The sequence below is a fragment of the Phodopus roborovskii genome, unplaced genomic scaffold (assembly GCF_943737965.1).
Source record: "Phodopus roborovskii unplaced genomic scaffold, PHOROB, whole genome shotgun sequence".
In the NCBI taxonomy this organism is placed as follows: Eukaryota; Metazoa; Chordata; class Mammalia; order Rodentia; family Cricetidae; genus Phodopus; species Phodopus roborovskii.
The window spans coordinates 1,643,228-1,664,344 of record NW_026126611.1 but is presented as its reverse complement, the minus strand read 5'-3'; the positions used below and the strand labels follow the sequence as shown (position 1 = coordinate 1,664,344).

Sequence of the window (21,117 nt, the reverse complement as noted above, 5' to 3'; positions counted from 1 at the left end):
CCTTTGTGGTCATGGGAGGGTGCAGTCAGTGTCCTGGGGAAGATGAGCCCGTGGGGCAGAGGTAGCTAGCGTGTGGGGTGCAGAGGGTTCAGCCGGAGCAGCGGCAGCAGGAGAGGCATAGTCAGGCTCACACACCCCACCACGGCTCTGCTGGGCAGTGCTGTGCTGTTGGGCTTGGGCAGTGGTAACGAGAACGTGCCCTGGCTTCCTTTCCTTCCTTTTCCTTTCGGTAAACACTTGAGTGATCTGAATGTCCGCTAGTGTTCCAGGCATCGTGCTGGAAGATGGGGGCTCAGGGAATGGGGAGGATAAACACCAGGTCTTCCGGAGGGGAGGGGAAAGCTGGTGATGATGACAGAATGGGTCCGTGTAGGCTAAGCCTCCATGAGGAAATGTTTTGGATGATGAGCGATCTGAAGGGCATCGGGCAAGAACAGGGACTTGGGGCACAGAGCGAGAAAGGACAGGATGAGGCCCCTGAGGTTATGATACTGGAGTGAGACCGTGAGTGAGGTGTGCAGGTCACACAGGTCACACAGTGAGGGTCAGACCAACGACCAGAAGGGAGGGCGTCGCCGGGCAGCCTTTGCATGACACTGAGCAACAAGAGAGTGGAACAGGCCTCCGGGACTTGCCCTAGATAGACTGCACTCAGCATTTACTTTCCTTGCCTTTTTTTCCTACTACTCCATGAGGACCCCTTGGCCTTGGAAACCAGGAAGCTGCAAATGTCAACCGCCTTGCCATTCGTAAGCCATCTCTCTCTGTCCCCCTGCACCACGCAGGGATAAGGAGCTTCTGTTGTGGACTTGAGTCAAAGTCACAAGCCCCCTGTATTGCCATCATCCTTGCAAGGCTGACCTTCCCTCCAGAGCAGACCGGCGGTGGGGTGGTGACTCTTGCAGGCTCTCCTGCCCCTTGGGGTCAAGATTGACGTTCTGACCGTACTTTGTGTGACCCTGCATGGAGTTAGGCACACCTGCCGGGCTCTGCTGGCACTCAGACTGGGAGAGGGGGCAGGTTTCTACCTGGCTGCTTGCTGGCCAATAGTAGCGGGGGTCAGAGGGGGGTATTGGATTCCTTGTGCAGGCTGACAGCCAGAGTTTCTGACCCCCAGCACTCCGCACAGTGGCCGCGTGCATGTGGCCGTGTGGGCGTGAAATTGCGCTTCTCCATGGCTGCAAGCCTGGTGTATCTGATGGGCAGCCGCGGCCAGGCGATGTTCTTTGTTCCCCTCGGGTGAACTAAACGCTGCCAAAGGCACAAAGGTTGCTGCAGCCAAGTTCACGTTGGTAAAACCCTCTGGGCCCCTCTCCAGGTTACTGTCTCTGCACTGGCAAGCTGTTCAAACTTCAGTGCCCCAAGTGACAGCAAAGATGAAGCGAGTTGGAACGGGGCAGAAATGGCCTGGCGCTCGCACCGTGTGAATGACAGAAATGCTGGAAACGGAGCTCAGAGCAACCCGACACTGTAATACGGTCTGCGGCTCACATGTGATGGGGCTGCTGGCTTGGGGCTCCATACTGTCAGTTAGGAGCTGAGCACATGGCCACTTTCCTACAGGTCACAGGTCACTGTAGCATAGACGTCAGCCCTACCTAACCCCTGAGCCTCAGGCAATGCCTGGCACCTGGAATGAAGCTTTCCTACTCAGGGCATTTATTCTCTCTAGATTTATCATCAGTGAGCGCTGAGGCGGCCAGTCGCATCCCCCCCCCCCCATTGTCTTCAGAGGCGTCTTGGCTCTTGTCTGACTTTGTGGTCCTGGGCAGCAGACGCCAACTGAGTAGGTTTCCCTCCACCCCGTCTTCACTGTCCCGTCACCGAGCCCCTGTGCTCTCAAAGGATATATTCCAGTGGCTTTGCCGAGGGACGTGGTCATTCAGCTGTTTGGCAGGGTGCATCGGGGACACTGATTTTAGAAGCGACATTTAGGGGAGGTGTAGCATTTGTGTGAAGAGGGCATTGGTGCAGTGGCCTAGGGCCTTGTCACGGATGGGCTGCACTACTGCTCGGGTCTGGTGTCCCGTCAGAAGTCTTTTATTATGTGTTAGTACTATTTTTGTGATATTAAATTCCCATGTAACCAAGGCTAGTCTCAACACCATGGCTAAAGGTACCTTAAACTCTCTTTTAGAAAAGTGTGTGTGTACCTTTACAGCTGTCCACCCTACCTCACTGGGGTGGACCTCTCCAGCCTTCCACACCCAGCCCAAGCAACCTCTTCCCCGACCTCACAGTAAGAGTGTAGTTATATTAGTTAGGGTTTCTGTTGCTGTGAAGAGACGCTATGACCATGGCGACTCTTTTAAAGGGAAATATTTAATTGGGTGGCTTACAGTTTCAGAGGTTTGGTCCATTATCGTTATGGTGGGACGTGGCAGCCTGCAGGCAGACATGGTGTTGGGGCTGAGTCCTGCATTATTTAGGCGGGCAACGGGAAGTGAACTGAGACACTGGGCGTGGCTTGAGCATATATCAGTCCTCAAAGCCCAGCGCTACGGTGACACACTTCCTCCAACAAGGACACACCTACTCCAACAAAGCCACTCCCTGTGAGTTTATGGGGACCGATTATATTCAAACTACCACAGAAGCGTATGGTAAAGAGGGAGGAAGTTGGTGATCTCGGGTGCAGGACTCCATTCCAGCATTGAGGAAGCAAGCACCTCCAGGCAGAAGGCCTTCTATTAACACCAGATAGAACCTTCCTTTCTTCTTTCTATTTCCTTTGTAAGTATTTGGACAAATGTTTGTAGCTCCATGGGTTGGACTGAGAATTAGCCAGCCTTTCAAAGGTAGATCACTGTGGGCCCTGAGTTCTGATTCTGACTCCTTTCTGAAGAGAGTCAAGTGCATTTGGAAACACTGCAAGGGACTACTGGGCAGAAACCCTGCTTTTCATAAAACCACAAAGTAGAAGACGGGTGGGTGGGTGTTCAGGAACCAGTACACAGGACTCTTCTGGAACTAGAGAGTCCAAGTCCAGCCATGTGAGGTGAGAGCCTCAGGCCTCTTTGTTCCGTGCACTTTGCATGTAAGTTGGCCTAGGAATGTTTGCTCAAGCCACCAAGGAGCCAAATAAACCACAGGGCCATGATGCAAGGATGGATCTCGCGGAACATCCTGGAGCTACAGCCGCGCGTAGCTTGTTAGACGTAGGAAACTTGAGACCAGTCTAGCTCAGCGTCTCATCCCGACTCTAATTCTCTCTTACCCTCTCCTGGCTCCTAGGTATGAGCAGCCCAAGTGTGACCACACCGCTCGAGCTCACCCAGCGAAGGCCCGGGACCTGTTCAAGAACCGGCCCCTGCAGGGTGAGTACAGCATCCGAGGGTGCAGGCAGCTCTGTGACCACTCAGGACCACGTGGTGTAGTGTGGCATGAGGAAGCTGACACCTTTGCTTCCCTGTGGCCTGGTGGTCTCCACCGAGAGTCTGAATGCTGGCAGACGTGGGAACCTATGTAAGAGACAGGTAAGGAGCATGCCGATCTCAGAGCTAACTCTGATTTGGCAACGTGGAAAGGATTGCCGGTGTAAGACCAGATATGTGTGGGAAGAAAGTGTCTTTAAAGCGAGTCGCTGAGGAATTTCTGCAAGGCCTCTAGTTACTCTGTGAGGGACGGGCATCCCTGATGTCACCCTTCGTTGAACTGGCATATGAAGGAAGCTAGCAGTGGTTTGAATAAACACAAAGCCATCTGTGTGCCAAGTGAACTCAACTGCAAGGGCCATTTGAGATTAAGCGGAGAGTAGACTTAAACTCACAAGGAAGCAGACCTTTTGCTGGAAGACGCTCCCCAGGTGTCTGGTTTCCCCGAAAGGCGCACAAGTGTCTGTCTACGGCACATGGGGAACAAGGATCTCAGCAGATAGACCTACACTGACGTCCAGGGTGAACTCGATGCCGTGATCACCACGCTTGGAAGAAGCTTGCTGTTTCGTTCTTTCTGGTTGTTTTTGCTTTAAGTGCCTGTAGACTACGCATGTTCGGTCAGAGAATGCAGGCTGTGACTGCAACTCTGTTGTGTCCTCCATGCCAGGCAGCCAGGACTTGTCTGGTCTCCTCTGGTCAGGCCAAGTCCTCCTGTAGTAATTCTGTGTGCTTCCTTCCTAGTTTGGACTGTATTGACAGAGAAGGTAATTCTGAAAGGGAAAAAAAAAATGTTTTCCTATGTACAAACAAAAAAGAAAAGGCCAGGCCAGCACACCCACATTTCCGTATCAGCCAGTGACACTACGTAAGCCTGCTCATCTCAGAGGAGCAGCTTGTCTAGCCCTGCTATGGGAAAGCAGGCCACGCTTTCCTCCCAGTATGGACCACATGACCCGGCTAGTAGTAACCCACTTCCTGCTTTCATGCTCTAGATCTAGGCTTCCTGGGGGTTCCCCCTCCCTTTCCACCCATAGACTCAGGAACCCGTGGTGACTACGTGTTCAGAACATCATGTTCCTCTGTGTGGGTAGCTTCCTGCTTCCTCTTCCTGCTTCCTCTTCCTGCTTCCTCCTTCCTCTTTCTTCCTGCTTCCTCCTTCTGCATCATCTTCCTGCTTCCTCTTCCTGCTTCCTCCGTCTGCATCCTCTTCCTGCTTCCTCTTCCTGATTCCTACTTCCTGATTCCTACTTCCTGGTTGAGGTCTGAGACACAGAGTCTGAGGTTCAGAGCAAATCTGGCAAAGACTCCCTGCCCTGCCCGGGGCCTTTGCATATGAATGCTGTATTCTCAGAGACCTCTCAGCTGGCCCTGAGGCTTGTCTGGCCTAAAAGGTACTTTCCCACAAGTATCTGGCCTCTAAAGTCAGATTTTCTTTAGAGGCAATTTTTCCTGTAGACTCTGCTGGCTTTCATCTCCCTGTGCAGTTGAGGATGGCCTTGAATTTCTGGCCCTCCTGTTTCTTCCTCACAGGAACTGGGATTATAAAATCGTTCCAGCAATGCAGGCTTTTGTATCAGTGGACCACACTTTCTTTTTTTAAAATATACTTGCTGGATTTCACTAGTCCTTATATCTTATAGAAGTTCATTATGTCCTCTGACCCCAGTGCCTACCTTGAGGAAGGAAGCCGAGGCTCATTATTAATACAATACCCCATGACTTCTAAGCCCTGTGGCTTTCCCTGCATGAATAGCACGTATTACTGTCCAGCTAGGCTTCCATGTGCCCCTTCCATGGTGGAATTTCACACTTCAGGTGGCTCCTATTCTTGTTTTAAAGTCTGGGCTGGTAATTAATTTGGTAAGAACCCACGGCCGTCACTATGGAGAGCATGATAAATGTCATTGTTTGCTCTGTGTAGCGGTCAGAAGAAGTTACTCAGGGAGCAAGTATTCCTCGTGTAGTAGAGGATTCCTGTGAGAGCCAGGGAAGCCACTGCATTTTGCTGGCACAAGGAGGAAGGACCATGGAGACCCCCCCCCAGTGCAGACACTGCCACACAGTCCCTCAACAAGCCCATGGAGTGGCCAGCTACTCTGAAGTCCCACGATTTGGGAGAGTGCCACTCACAGCCACATAATAGCTCTCGTAATTTGGAAATTATTATCCTTATTAAGAGTGAAATCAGGAAAGCCTTAAATTAACTCCAGGAATCAGACTTTTCTTTGTGAGGAGGAGATTTTTTTTTTTTCCTGCAGTGACCCAGCAGCCCCTGGGTAGGTGAAACTTCACATGGCACACAGCCTGAGGGGTGAGTTTCCTTCTGTGAAGACATGCGCTCCCTTCTGCGTTACTTGTTTCCAGCTCCGTAGCCTTCATCTCCCACATCAAGCCGGATAGACTGACTCCTTGTAGCCCTTACCTTTTTTGTAGCTCACGGGCAACTGACAGCAAGCGATGACTCAGTCTTTGAAGCCCAACATTTTAGCGTTGAAAAAGGTGGCTGTTCAAAGTTCATATTGTAGGTTTCTACATCAGGTTGTCTTAAGGCCCGGAGAAAAGTACAAACTAGGTCAGTAGAAATGTAAAAGAAGTCTGCAGCCATCTTTCCCATCTTTGGCAAATTTATCATTTTTTTTTTTTTTTTTTTTTTTTTTTTTTTTTACTTCTAATGAAGATCCCTCTTGGGGATGGATGGGGTGGGGCTAGAGAGGTGGATCCGTGCTTAAGAATACTTACTGCCCTTGCTGAGATCATAACTTTGGTTCCCAGCACCCACATCTGTGTTTCACGCTGTCCGTTACTCCAGCTCAAAGGCGATCTGATGTTCTTAGACGGCGCCTGCACGCGTGTGCACACACCCACGCACAAATGTACACAGGCACATAATTAAAACATATATTATTTAATCTAAAAAGAACTCGCAGGTACTTTAAGCAATGCACCTGCCCTGTGGTTCCATCTACCCCTGCCCTTCTTGTCCTCCTATTCCCTTGAGCCGAAAGAGCTATTTGTGAAGAATGCAGTGCTCCCTTCCTGGAAATGTGCCCCTTCCAACACTTGCCTTCCAGGGAAACCCCACACACTCTCTGCCAGAGTGCTCCCATGTTCCCAGGGCTCGAGACGCTTGGTGAAGGTGTTGAATTACTGGTTTTGCCCTTTTGCTGTACCTCGGAGAGTCCCTTGGGTGAGACCCAGCTCCCCAACTCCCTTCCATCATCACAAGAGCCCACCCATGTGACAAAATACGGGATTAAGTTTCTCTTGCTATTGTCAGTCAACCCAGCACTGAGAGACATTTGTTGGTTTCAATTAACATCACTCTCTGTATTTTTTAATGTTTGTTTTGGTTGAGATAGGCCCCCATGAAGCCTTTGACGACTCTTCATGTTAGACAGGCCTCTAACTCACAGTTGAGGGTGACCTTTGAATTCCCGATCCTCCTGCCTCTACCTCTTAAGTGCTAGAATTGTGATACACTACTTCATTTAGGCCGCGCTGGGGACTGGACCCAGGGTCTAGTACATGCTAGGCAAGCATTCTACCAGTTGAGCTGCGTGCCTTGCCTGTGGCAGAAGGCTGTAAAAGAATGAACGTTTCTGGAGCGGGGGAGGGTAGCTGATCCAGGAAGTTCACTACTTCTCTAGACCTCCAAGCTCTTTTCATCCAGCGAAAGGAGGAAGAGGCGCAGGAGTGTCTTCTCTACTTGGCAGCCTACAGCAATTATAGGTATAATTATAACCCTGGACTCAAATACAAACCCTCGAGCCACCTTCTATCCCTTTCAAAGCAATATTTTAGCACCACTTTAAATTGCTTCAAAATTAATTATGACTTTCTGAGGCAGCAGAAAATGATCCTCACCTCGCCCTGGGTATGGCTTTGCTTGCTTCCCAAAGGTAATTAGACCCCAAGCTATGCATTCTTGCCAGCCAGGTATTGCATGACACATGGGGAGGTTGGTGTTTACCTTTCTTGCGCAATGGATGGGCAGCTAGCAGCCAGTAACCTTCAACTGCCAGAGGGTTCCATGGCAGTGAGAGATGTCAGTTGACTTCCATGGTTTCTGCTGTCAGATTAAATGCTGAATTCACACATGAGTCGGCTGACAACAAGGTGCCTTTATGCTTGTTTATTTATTCTTCATTTAAAACATTTTGAGGTAGGGTCTGATCTAGCATAACAATGACCTTCTGCTTGTTATGTGATGAAGGGTTACCTTGAACTCCCCATCCTCCTGCCTCACCTCCTGGGTTCTAAGCTTACAGACATGTGCTATCTCACCAGGTTTATGTGGTGCTGGAGAAGACAGCCCAAGGCTTCCTGCATGCTAACCAAGCACTCTGCTAACTGAGCTGCAGCCCATACTCTCTGCTTTAGACACAGTCCTCTAAACTTGAACATATGGGTGAAGCTGTGTGTGTGTGTGTGTGTGTGTGTGTGTCCCTCTCTGTGCCATCTGCTCTCCCAGCCCCCAAACACCACACACACACACACACACACACACACACACACACACACACACACACACACACACACGGCATCCTGTGCCATCCTCCTTCTACCAGGCGGATAGGGAGGAGGTTTGAAAGTAGTAGAATGCTCTGTGAGTGTGGGCCTTGCTGTCGGGTGACTTTTTGCTCCAGTTAGTGACACAAGCCAGGATATGGTTTCTGCATATGTTAAGGGTCCCTTCTAAATGGCAATGATTGATGGTGAGGCCTGGGTTCCCATGACATTGTTTTCTGATCACTGGTCTTGATGACTAAGGGTAAAGGTAAACTTGTAAATGAATGTGATTGATGGCCTTTCATAAGACAGCTACATGGGCATTACATTGGTTCTGATGAGAAAGGACAGTTGTGGGTCTAGCCAGTCAGGAGGCTCACCTCATGCCTTCCTCCCTAAGGCTTTAGGAGTAGGAACAGCAGGGAAAGGAGCCAGGAATGGGTAGAGGTACAGTATGAGAGCCATGTCTATGGGGACATTCTGGATGTCATCTCACAGGTGTGTTACAGGAAATATCCTCCTGGACACCAGGGATAAACGAGAATAAACTTACTGTTTAGTCCTTCCTTTCCTCTTCCTCCTCCTCGTCTTCGTCTTCATCCTCCTCCTCCTCCTTTTCTTCTTCTTCTTCACGGGGCTGTAAGACATGAACATGTGGCTGAAGGCAAATGATGGGGAGGAATACCGTGTAGTACCTGTCAGAAGTCCTACTGAGATTTTTTTATTGGAATAGGGTATGCATTGATAGTTGTTTTCTGGTTTTTCAGAGAACGAGGAGAAATTCTAGGTGTGGGTGAAGATTATGAAAAGTATTCATGGTAAAATAAGAATAGACAGAATACAGAAAGAGCTTGCAGGAGAACTAAGTGATAAGTGTCAGGCAGAGATTGTTTTTGTCCATTCCTGACAGCCAAGGGGTCCTGTGTGAACGTGAACGCTGACATTTTCTCCATTATCTGTTGAACAAAGGGAGCATCCTTCCCTCCAAAGGGTTCTAAGAAGGATGAATGCACGAATGCACAGGAACAGTAAGCACAGGCCTGGGAGTGGTTTGGAAGGGGCGGGGCACCAGAGTGAGCGAGCCCCCATGGCATCCTGTCAACAGATCATTTACTGTTCTCATAAATTAGGGGGAACATGGTTGCTGACCCTATTGAGAGACAAGCCCAGACAAGACCCTGGGAGAATCCTTCCTCCCTGCTAACAGGTTTGTGGTGTTTACTAGTGAAAAAAAAAGAGTCTGAGAGGCTCATGGGCCCACAGTAGATCTCATCTTAGAAAGAGGGCAGCGTTCAGACCACATACTGCTCCTGGTACATGCTTTATAAGCATCAGGCCCAGCTTCACTGCAGAGACTGGGCACGTGACAGTGTCCTACGGTTTTGATGGGCCCTCTCAGTTACTGTTTCTGCTGTTACCGTGGTGAACATCATCCCAAAGCGTGAAAGCACAGCCTTGTGGGAGCTCTACATGGGGGCTCAACTAAGCAGCTACCTTCGATTAGTGGTAACACACCAGTGATTCACCTGCATGTCATCCCCAGGAGTGCCGTGGTGCTTAGGGAGCATTGGTGAACTGCGGGAGGGGTAGGGAGGGCAGGGAAGGTTGCACAGCAGGGTAGAAACATGCTGGCATGGTGGGACGCTAGGGGGATCAGGTAGACCAGAAGGAGCAGGTATACCTTCTCCTCCAGCAAACATCATCCCTGCAGAGGCCCAGCCCAAAGTGCTGTGCTATATGGGGATGGAGATAGCAGCAGAATTCAAACACATTTCCCATCACAATGGAGGCCAAAGCAAGAATAATAGGTACACTGATGAGGGTAGAGTGTTTAAAAACGGTTGGCTTTCGAGAAACATCTAAATATCCTTTGATTTGATTTCTTGTTTCCCAACACTCTAATCTAATAAATACCTCTTTCACAAGCTACCCATGGATTTTCCCAAGTAGCCTAGGGGCCCAGTGTCACGTGGATGCATAAATTGACAGCACAGATATTCAATAGAGAACCCTATGAGTTCTGGGCTCTGGACCAGGTCTTCAGCATGGCACTGCGCTCCACCAGCCACAGCTGTTTAGAAGAATTGTGTTTATCTTTCCTGATGAGGCAGGTACGTGGCCAGTTACATGAGAAGCTACTTGACCCCAATGCCTTGAGAGTAATGTTTACCAAAAAAAAAAAAAAAAAAAAAAAAAAAAAAAGGCAGAATGAAGTGTAAGTCACTATCAGTCCTGAAAGAAGCATCATCCCGGACAAACCAAAAGCGTAAACAGAATGTCAGCAACAGCTCCAAAAACTTACCAGAACGCACTGTCCTTGGACAACACCAAATACGCTTAATTGTTGCTAAACAATCTTTATTCTATTACAAATATTTCCTGCCTCTCCATTAAGGGCCATTTATCCAGAATAACCCAGTTGGAAGAAACGGCCAGATTACTGTCCTCTGACCTTAGCTCGCTTCAACCATTTAGGCTTTTTCCAGAACTAATCTGAATTTGCTAAGACTCAACCACAGCCAAGTTAAAAAAAGCTCCCTGTAATACATCATCTCTTCAAAGAACCTCAGTAGACATCTTAGGCAGGCTGTACAGGCCAGAGACATTGCCAAGGGCCTTACATCACCAGGCAGGTAAGAGCATTATGTCACTCCTCAGGTGATCTCTCACTGGTTTAAAGTTCACCCATTTGACTGCCTGGCTGCCCAGCCTTAGGGTTTCACTTGTCTCCACTGCCCCGGCCCTAGGGTTACAAGCCTGTGCTGCCCACACCTGTGTGCTGCCACACCTGGCTTTGCTGCATAGGTTCTGGAGAGGGAACTCAGCCCTCATGCTCTTAAGGCAAATGGTTTACTGACTGAGCCATTCCCCACTTCCACACTCTTCACGTTTGGCTTTTTTTTTTTTTTTTTTTTTTTTTTTTTGTCGTTTTATTTTAAGTCCCAGCCCTAACTGTTCTCACCAATCTCATTTAGCTCCCTCTGATAGCTCCTGAGTCGGTCTTATTTCTGGAATGATTCAGATTGCAGGGGGGTTGTGATAGCCTTCAAGTATCACATGCCCCAGGCTGGTCAGCTGCGCAGTGAGGTGACACTGTTAGCTTGTCACGTTGGCTGCTGGCTCCCTTCACCGACTGAAGCCACCCAGACACTGTCAGCTTTCATCTGCTGGCTTTCTCCCCATCCCTACTAAACCTTTCCATGAACATCAAGCTTTCAATTTCGTACCCCTGTGCTTTGAATCTAGATGGTCACAAAGTTATCCATTCTTTCTGAAAGTTGTTACTTTCTAACATTGTATGTGTGTATGTGTGTCCTCGAACATGTACAAGGGCATGTGAAAGAGAGAGAGAAGGAGAGGGAGAGAAAACGAGGAGAGGCGGAGGGAGGGAGGCAGGGAGGGAGGGAGCTCTGAGGGTTCAGGGTTTGGAAGATCACCTCTGCTTTTTAGGAACAGGGACCTGGACACCAAGATCCTAGCTTCATTGCCCTACAATCCACGACCTTAGGCAAAAACGAAACAAACAACAAAAGTTAAAAGCAAAACAACAACAAAAACTATTACAAAGTCTGAGAGAATGGAAGCCAGCTTTTGTTAAAAATCTCCACCGAATATGCTTCTTAGAGACTTTTATCCCCTACTCTTTAAGATAGCAACAGCTCAGGTCCCTCAGAGGGAAGGAAGGCACAGGCTAAAGAAAGCTTGGGGGTGACCAGCCGTATCAGGCAGGGGCATGAAAAGACCCCACTGGTGGTAGAAACTGGGTTATATTCTTTCTATATTTTTCTCCAGACCAAGATCATGGTGTGCACCTGCAACCAGGCAACAAGGACACTCCTGTAGCCAAAAGTGAAGGGAACATGGTTTATAGCCAATAATAGCAGGGCAGGGGAATTTCTAGATTTTTTTTTCTCTCTCTAAGAACATGATTTAATCATTTTGCCCAGTTCCCCTTTGACTTGGTGTCAAACTGAGGGCACTGAGGGCAGGGTTACATAGGGAAATGGAGTCCCTTTCCCTGACAGGGTGAAGTGGCTGCCCCTTAGGTGTTAATTGGCTTTCGGGATGGACCGAGGGTGTGTTCCTGCTGGAGTCTGTCAGGAGTCTATCTTTTTCTCTCTGCTCCTTCCTATCTAGGCAGCTCCCCCCCCCCAGCCCCATGGGATCCCCTTGTCCCAAGACCATGTCTGCTGTCCGTTCTCAGTTCTCACCCTGATGTCATCAAGGTCCCACAGAGTGAAAGAGGAGCTCAAAACTCAGGGACTTGTGATGCCTGTCCTGTCAGGACACCTCTGGGGCAGCTCCTGGTGCTCAGCACACAGGCTTACTGCCACTTAACACTATCTTGTTAGATAGTGGCCACTTTCCACCTTCCCCAGAGCAAGGGGAAAGCAAGGCAAGAGGCTCATTCAACGCAGCAGGAATTTTATCTCTGTAATCTTTCTAATGGGGGGGACTCTTCCTGAAGTAATGAGAGGAATAAAGCAGACACGGTAGAGACACCCACAGCTCCATCACTGCCCCCTCCTCTGGTCTGGCCATGGCGTGTCTGTTGCCATCACTGAGACGTCAACTCTTCTTGCACACACGGGTTTCCCAGAATGCACCAGCCTTGACAGCCCCCCCCCCCCAGTGCACGGCATCTGGAAGGCCATGTGGCCTTCTTCTAAGTCAGTAGAAGCAGAGTTGTTTTGTGACCACGGAAGCAGCAAGGACCTGAGTTACCACCTCCTCCTCCTCCCACACCCTGTGGTTCTGTGGTTTTGACTCTCATACCGGACACCTTCACAGCAGCCTCTACAAAGGGGTAACAGACACTTTAAGAGCTGGTGCCTGTAGTTGCAGATGGGACCATTTCTGGGAAGCACTCGGGGGGTCCTCCAGAGAGGACAAGGTAGCTGTAGGAAGCTGGCAACGTCCAGGCACGATTTGAAGGACAAGTGTACTCCGAGTCTTCATTCAGTAAGAGCCGGCTCCGATTCCCACCACTGCTCTGTTTCCACACAAGCTCCTATGCTTACCAAAGCAGAAAAGACTCTGCGGCAGACAAAGGTCGTACACAGTGCTCAGACAGACCCCTGAAGGCCCTGGAGCTTCCAGACTCAGATCTTCCCCTATCGAGGAACTTGTATTCCCCGCCCCCAGAAATGGTTGGAGATGAGAAGAGGGTAATTGCATTTATATTCGTAATTTATATTCATAAACAACCGTAACGATGCACTGTGAGGATGTTTGAGCTCTGAGACCTCATGGAGTGAGTGACCTGTGTCAGCTCCTCAGCCGCTAAGGACTGGGAATGCTGGGAACTCTAGTTTGCATTGGTGCTTGTGCTCTGCAGGGAACTTGGAGACCAGGACAGAGGGGTGAGGTTAGCTAGAGGCGGTGAGACCCAATAGGGCTAGGCTTAGCCATGTCTGCTTGCCCATTGGCTATGCTTAACCACGTCTTGTTGCCCATTGGCTTTTGGTGGTTTTATTTTTCAGTCTTCATTCTTACGTAATAAAAGTAAATAGTGTGCTTTCCCGCTTGGTAGGTAGCAAATGCCCAGTTGATATACTATGAAGCTTTGTGCACTGTCTTGAAAATAACAGTTTTCTTTGAAAACAGTCAATAGCTGGGACCAGAACCCATACAAACAGCGTGTGCATATCCCCATCATTTGGAACCCATGCAGGCAGCATGTGTGTGTCCTCACCATTTGGAACCCATGCAGGCAGCGTGTGCATGTCCCCATCATTTGGAACCCATGCAGGCAGCGTGTGTGTCCCCTCACCATTTGGAACCCATGCAGGCCATTCACACCTATCTACTCTACCCGTGTATACTCTGCCAGGTGTACACCCCATCTCTAAGTCACCCCTCCATTAAGAGGCAAATGACCCAGAGCCAACCACCAGGTGGCTTAAGACACTCGCCTAAGGGGGGAACGAACATCCAGGCCATCAAGTGTTCAGTACGCTGCTCGGGAGATCCGGGCTGATGAGGGGAGCCTGGGACCAGCTGCATTGGCTGCATCTTATGCCTGGACCTGAGCAGACACAATCCTGGCAAAGTTCAGCCGTGATTTCCCCAAGCCTGCTGTGTCCTGTGTGAGCTTGTCCTCATTCATTGTCTCTTGCTGTCGGCTGTGGCTATGAAAGACCAAAAAAAGAAGGCTACAGAGCACCTATCCCTTGACTGGTGCTGCTGTGACTGGAATGCTCAGAGTGACCCAAGCCAGGCACAGAAAGGACAGCATGCCCCCCATCCCCACCCCTGCACACACACACACACACACACACACACACACACACACACACACAGAATCAGGTCTCTGTCACTCAACAGTCCCTGGTGCTTGTCTGGAGCAGGTGCACCCAGGTCCTGCCTACAGGGACAGGGTGTGAAGCAGACGTCAGGCACACGTGCCAGGACCCTGCAGTCTGTACCACGTTCCCACCGAGGAAACAGAGAGCCTGGTGATGGTGTAAGCGTTGACGGAAGCAAAGTGGCACCTCCCAGTTCCCCCGTGCAGTGGCTGCTTCCCAAATGAAACTCTAAGGGTATTAACACAACCTACAAATATAAATGAGCTCGGGAGCACGAGGTGACAGCATGTGGTTCAGAATGGAACCTGAGCAGCCAGTGGGCAACAGTCTAGGTAAAGGAGTGTGGAGTAGCACTGGGAAAAGTAGGAGATAGCTGGGGGCAGGGGACTCTGAGAGACCCTGTTCACAAATGCAAAGCCAGCAGCATTCAGCCGGGATGAATTACTCTTTCATTTGCATCACATCCCATTTCTGACATCCCCACACTCAGACTCAGCTTGTCTCGCAAGGTTTCCATAGGGTGTACATGAGTGGAGGCTTTGGTTAACAAAAACAAAGCCGCTTGTGGTACTCTGCTCTTCCTAGCATCCTCTCGCACGCATCTCTGGCTGCCACCTCACCTGCTGGCATCCTACCAGCACTGGCCGCCAGCCAGGTGCCTGCTTTCAGTGCGTCTTATGCCTGACATCCAGGTGTGGGTATACGCTATCCTATCCCTGAGCGTACAGGCCAGGAAAGGCCCGGGACAGAGGATGAGGAGGCACCCCGCTACTGTCTGTTTTTAAAACCTCTTCTTCCTTGATGAGCGCACTCTCTGCTGCTTTGGATGGGAACCGCCCTGGGTAGCCAGCCCGGTGGCATGGCGTGTTCTCACGGTGCTGCCTCCCTAGTTCTTGTGCACGGTGCTTAACTTTGTCCCTTCTCTTGGCCACCAGGTTACGTTTACTCCATCACCATGGTTTGTTTCTGGTCTTAACTCCATGTCCTCTGACATGCGCACCTTGTATCCTTCCTGAACACAAATTACTAAGACGGGCAGGTCTCCTGGAGCAGCCCAGCCCTTGCCCTTTTGCCATCAGCCCTCCACTGTGTGAGGCAGCTTTGAGGTCCCCACACACGTGGGGACGTCAGAGCGTTGGTGCTGCCCAAATGCTACGCCCCAAAGATTTAATTAAATAGGCCAGCTGCCACCTGGGAAATTTCAGTTTGTGATATATATAGACCATCTGGCGAGTTTCCACAGGAAGGAATCCCTGCAGCCAAATAGCACCTTTTTACATTAACAACACTCTCCTTGCTACAACCCTGGGGAACCTGGGAGTCATCAGGAAATGAGAAGGATTGTTCTGACCTTCACTGAGCACATACAGCACTGGGTGAGCAGCTCAGTCTGAGAGCAGATCCTCAGGCTCCGGAACACTGAGTTGTAAGGTGGAATTCTCATCCTTGGTCCATGGTCCATCCTCATATTCTTTCTCCCCGATGCTGCCAAAGAAGTGTCATTGTGTGTAGGAGGCTGACTTGTCCCTCTCTGTCCCTCGGCATCCCTTCCTAAGCCCTTTCATTCAGTAGCCTGCTTAGGTTGTAATATACCATAATATACCAACTCCTACCCTCCAGGCAAGCTCTGAGTCTCTGTCTTTGAGTTCTCCAGGGCAGGATCTAAGCGAATCATGGTGAGATTGAAGCATTTTGTTCCTATGCAGAGAGGACACTGCATTGGTGGTTTCCATTAGGGGTCCTCCCATGCCAAGATTTCTAAGGCAGGAAGTATCCAAACGCCTATAGCAGGGTGTGGTTTTCCAAATGTAACCAGCACCATTCCCCAGCCACTCACCAATAAAGATTGGAGTTGGCATGTGAGGCATTCTGGTGGTGTGGGATTCATGGTGGAGATGAAATGGATAATGGTGTATCATATGGAAGAGGAAGAAAACCTTCACCAGAGGAACCAAGAAGACATCCTCAGCATCCTGAATCTTTGAGCCGATCAACTAAGAATAAGACATCTTAATAATTTATTAAGACAAGGAGGACACCTAAGTAGGATCCGCACCATTAATGATGAACCAAAAACCAGACCCACCAATTTAGAATTGAGAGAGTCAAGATCCTGGGAGCTTGTGTTCATAGAAGAGCTTCCTATGCGTCCACGTGGTTGCGTAGCATTTGTGTTAGACATTTCTCATAGCGAGGAAAATTCGCATTAGTCATTGCCTGGGTCCCAGGGGGATGGGTCAGACAGGCATAATTTTTCTTTAGAGAACTTGCCACTTTCCTGAACTTTAATCCTGGAATTTCTTGGGCCTTTTCTCTTGAGTGACAGCTGGAGAAGAGAACAGTTTAGTGACTTGAAAAATGGAGTAACAGCCTTCTTCCTATGTTCTTCCAGGCTTGATGCCCTAGTGAAATGGTAAAACAGTCTCCTTCAGCCTCTTCTCCCAAGCCCTTCAAATGGCAGGAGGCTCTCTGACAGCTAGTGGTTGCCTGTGTCTGTGTTCTAATTCTTTTCATAGGCCTGGCATGAAACACTAAGAAGGTATGATTTGTGCATAAGAAAAGACAGCAGAAGGTTGACGGGGGAACAGGTCCCATCATCCTGAATGAGCGTGTGACTACACAAGGAGGAGATGCAAGTTACCTTGGAACAGCTGCGTTGTAGGAATATCTGTGACCTCATGTTTCAGAGGCCACGTGACCCTGGATCATTATTAGTGGCTAACACCCCAGGCTTCTCAGCCAAGCCCATTTCCCAGCCTCCTCACACTCAAGGTGGTGGAATTTTCCCTGGGCACAGGAAAGGTACTAGCAGGCTTGGCTCACAGAAGCCTCTTGCCTGCTCACTAAAGTGTCCACCTTCCCTTCCTCACTCCCTCTCAGCGAGGAATCTGGACTCATCTGAGGACTTCTCTCCACTCCCACCACATACACGCTAGAAGAATGATAGTCGGGGGAGGCTAAATCTGGTCTCTCGTCCTCATCACTGTGGGCTTAGGATCAGCGAGGAGAATGGAGGGGTCTTGGTCCTTGTTTAGTTACAGGGTCCATGCCCTGGTCTCCTCCAGTTCAGTCATGGTTTCTTAGACCAAGCACTTTGAGGTTTTCACCAAGCTGGTGTAAGGGTCACACCTCCATCTCTTTTCGTCTTTATGTATCTCTCTTTCTCAGTATGAAAAGATTCATCAATTTTGCAAGGCTTTAGAGTGCCCAAGGCTGGCATGGTGGTTGGGAGAACCTATGTGTTGAAGTGGGTTCAAACATCAAGGGTAACATCTTATGTCATGAGCTGGGTGCTACGACCTGACCTCTACTAACATCACACACACTACTACCCTGCCCCTTATCCCTTAGTCCTTGGAAGTTCTTATTCAAGAATGCTCAAGGAAACGCTAAGCTTAAATAAAACAGCACTCACTGAGAAGTCACTATAGAGAGACAGACCTTTTGGCCATATGTCCAGTTCAGTTGGTAGCAATGATACAATTTAAACTAGACTTTTCAAACTCAGTAACAGTCAATGAGCCCAGAGTGCAAAATACGCCATCAACCGGATACATCACACTCTAACTCTGAGCAGCTCAAGGCCGATGGCTGGCCCCAGTCTCCCTGTATTTTATTGGTATGGAGCTAACACCTTTGTCCTGTCTGGCCAGCAGAAGTAAGGGACCCAGACTGGGAGCTCACAAAACTACACTTTGTCTTCATTGCTTCTGTGTGGGTTTTCTTGCAGTAGCCAGGCATGCCACGTAGGTCACCTGTAGAAAGTGTAAATTCATTGTGATGATCTGTAGAGGGGGCTTGCCCTGCAATCAACGGAGTTATCATGAACATGTATAAATTCATGCTGGAGGAAAATCATAAGCAAAATTGCTGAAATCAGTAGGTTTTTTTTAAATAAGTCTGTTTTTTTTTAATGAGAGTGTTTCATAGAGAGTGCAGAACATATTTATTTTAAAAGATTAAAAAACAAGTGATTTTTTAAAAAGGGCATTGACTATGAGTTGTTCTAGGAGAAATGACTGCAGGGGCCAAGGACTTTTGTACTCACTCAATTCTGCGTTTACTTGGAGAACATCCTTCTAGCAGAATGATCTCTAAGTGAAGCGACTTTCCTGTTACATCAAAACCTGCATGCCTAACTCTGACACTCACCCTGGAGTACCCGCATTCCTGGAAGCCATTGGCAGCTGCTCGAGAAGAGAAGCATGAAGCATTACCCACTGAGTCTTATGTTTCCTGTCAGCCTGTATCAGGATAGAGACCTAATGTTGCAGAGCAACCCAAGGGCTCACTGTTCATGAGCTACATGAACAGTTTAAGGTTGTAGGAATGGGAGCTTGTACTTGCAGTGTTGCAGTCTACAACACCAGACTATTGTGATGCCATGTGTGTGTGTGGGGGTCACTTCCCTTTTATCTCGAGACAGGTCAGTCCTCTTGGATGCTTGCCAGACTGCATCTCCCTGGTGACACACTCTTGGCACCGCGATGCAGCTTCAGTTCATACATGTGTCTTGAAGAATTTGCTTCCAAGAGCAATGGGTTGTTTTGGCCTTCTCCTCTGTCCACTCCTGTTTCACATCTGTTTGTCTTGGCCCTCAGAAATGACTACACATCTGCTGCCGTCCATGGAGCTCTCAGAGGCAACATTGGCTGGGCTCTGCAGTGGGGGCAAGGGGCTCTCAGATTTTGCCAGGGAACAGACAGCCTTCAAGGTACTTAGTGATAAAGGCAAGGCAAACCTGGGTGGTGGCATGTATGACATACAGCCTACAGGCAGCTCTGATCCTTCCTGTGGCTGTCTTTGTCACATCTCCATTAGTATGTCTGAGCATCCATGTTCAGAAGACACCCTTCACTCTCCTGACTCAGATTGCCCATGAGTACCTTCGAGATACCTCATTCCAGTCAATCCTACCAACTGTCCTTCACTCTCTCCTCTTTGGAGATGACATATTGCTCCTTTGCCATTGCCGATACCCCTAAAACTATAACATCCATGTGTCAGAGTATAAAGTAAATGGCTCTCCAAGTTACCTCTGGCAAAATGAAATAAGGACTTTATATCCAGGCATCCGTCCCAAGCAAAGGCCTTGCTTGACTTTGATTGTGACAGGTCCCTGCTTCTCTGCAGGTCCTTAGTGGACATTCTCTGAGTGGATGCGACCAGTGGCTTACCTTCTCTATATTACCATATGGATCTCTTCAGGCTAAGCGCTAGAGCTCATGGGCACACCTCGAGTTTTGCACAGGTCTGCTGCGCTCCCTCGGGATGCCTCCTACCTCATAGTTGTCTTGGGTCAGCTGGCTATAAGGCTGGCACTTGGGAAGCATCATCAGACAGACCTGCTATATCCCTCTGTTTCCACACCACTGACGGCTGTGTCATCTATAAGTTATCCAGCAGGGATGGCTTCCACCCTCAGCCTCTGCCATCTCAGGCTTCTGTTTCCTTCCTGGTGATTGCCTGGGGGCGGGGTATACAGGGCATTTTCTCAGAGCCCTCCGCCCAGTGAGTGGTTCTGGCTTTTCCTATAGATCGTAATCCATTCTTTTAATTGGGCACAGAAGAGATACACAGTCTTTCTGGTCTCAAGTTCCACACACTCTATGAAAGACTCACATCTGTTTTTTGCTACAATGTTTTAATAAGTCGAAACAGACTTCCACAGATCCTTGCCATGGGCAGCTAACATTTACTTGAATCATAGTAACAAAAACCCAGGTGTGCAAAAGAAAAACCATGAAACCAGAGTGTCTTTAACCACACCAGCATGCTAGTCTCTCTCTGTAGCTGCCACAACTCAGGGTCCAGGGGCCCCCAAGTGGGACTGAGTAAAGGGAAACTTGTGAAGAAGAGGTACCGTGCATGAAGCGCTCTGTGGAAAATTGAGAGTAAGATGGAAGAATTAGTGATTTATTCCTGGACCCAGCGATCCTACACAGCCAGGTCTGGGGCTCAAGGGTGTGAACTCCCTTGTTACTTGATATGTGTCGAGCTGATGTCCTGGATCAGATCTGCCCCTAAGGAGGCAACCACGCATCTTCCTCATATTGCTTCTAACCAGATGCAGGGCTCCAGGAGACCTGTAGTGGTGGCTGACAGCCGCTGGAGTGACTAGCCTGGGTTAGATCTCCCTATGTAGATCCCAGTTGGGAGAACCTTGTGTCCCGTGATGTTTCCAAGAGTCTCATGTAACAAAGGGATTACCCATACATGTTTGCGTCATGGCTTCAAAGGTTAGCAAGAGGCTAAAGCCTGAGAATCTCTGTTTCATGTCATAATTCAACACATGTTAGATAACATGGTTAATGGTTGCTGTGTGTCAAGGTCCATACCTATGAGTTACCAAGTATCTGCATCTGCAGAGTGCCAGAGTCACATACAATCTTATATAAAGTATTTGCATCAAATGATCTCATTCATGTTGAAACAGTCTAACACACTAACTGCTGAATACCAAATCTTTTCCATTAAAAATCCGTTATACTTTATGGATTCCACTAACTGAAAAAAAATGTGCATTTTTTTTTAGGTTGTCCTGGTGCCAAAAAGCATGAGTTTCTGACAAGTGTCCTGGATGCACTCTCCACAGACATGGTTCATGCCGTCTCCGACCCCTCTTCCTCCTCTGGAAGGTATGCTGTGTCTCACTGCAGAGCAATATGCTGGCCAGAAGCCCAGAAATTGGAAGGAATCTGGAAAGACTAAGTCTTCCTGGCCAGTAGCCAAGTGAGACTAGGCAGTTCACGAAGATGTAGTTAGAAGAAAGGAGCACCTCTAGACCAGCCCCCACCGTTCATTTCAGGGGCCCCTAGGGTCTAGGCAGGACTCTAAGAATGGGAATGCACTTGCTTTGGGTAGATATATAGGTTGAAACTGAGTCTAAGAATTATCTATTGTGTTTTAAACACTTTGACATT

At 48.9% G+C, this 21,117-nt stretch overlaps 1 protein-coding gene across 2 annotated transcripts in view; it reads left to right on the top strand.

Annotated features, from left to right (window-relative positions):
• Smoc2 (SPARC related modular calcium binding 2) overlaps positions 1–21,117 on the top strand; it is a 103,191-nt gene that overhangs the window by 76,248 nt on the left and 5,826 nt on the right. For both annotated transcript variants that reach the window (XM_051205999.1, XM_051206000.1), the window contains exons 9-10: positions 3,235–3,317; positions 20,730–20,832. In XM_051205999.1, the coding sequence (XP_051061956.1) occupies positions 3,235–3,317; positions 20,730–20,832 (186 nt within the window). The remainder of the gene's footprint in view (positions 1–3,234; positions 3,318–20,729; positions 20,833–21,117) is intronic.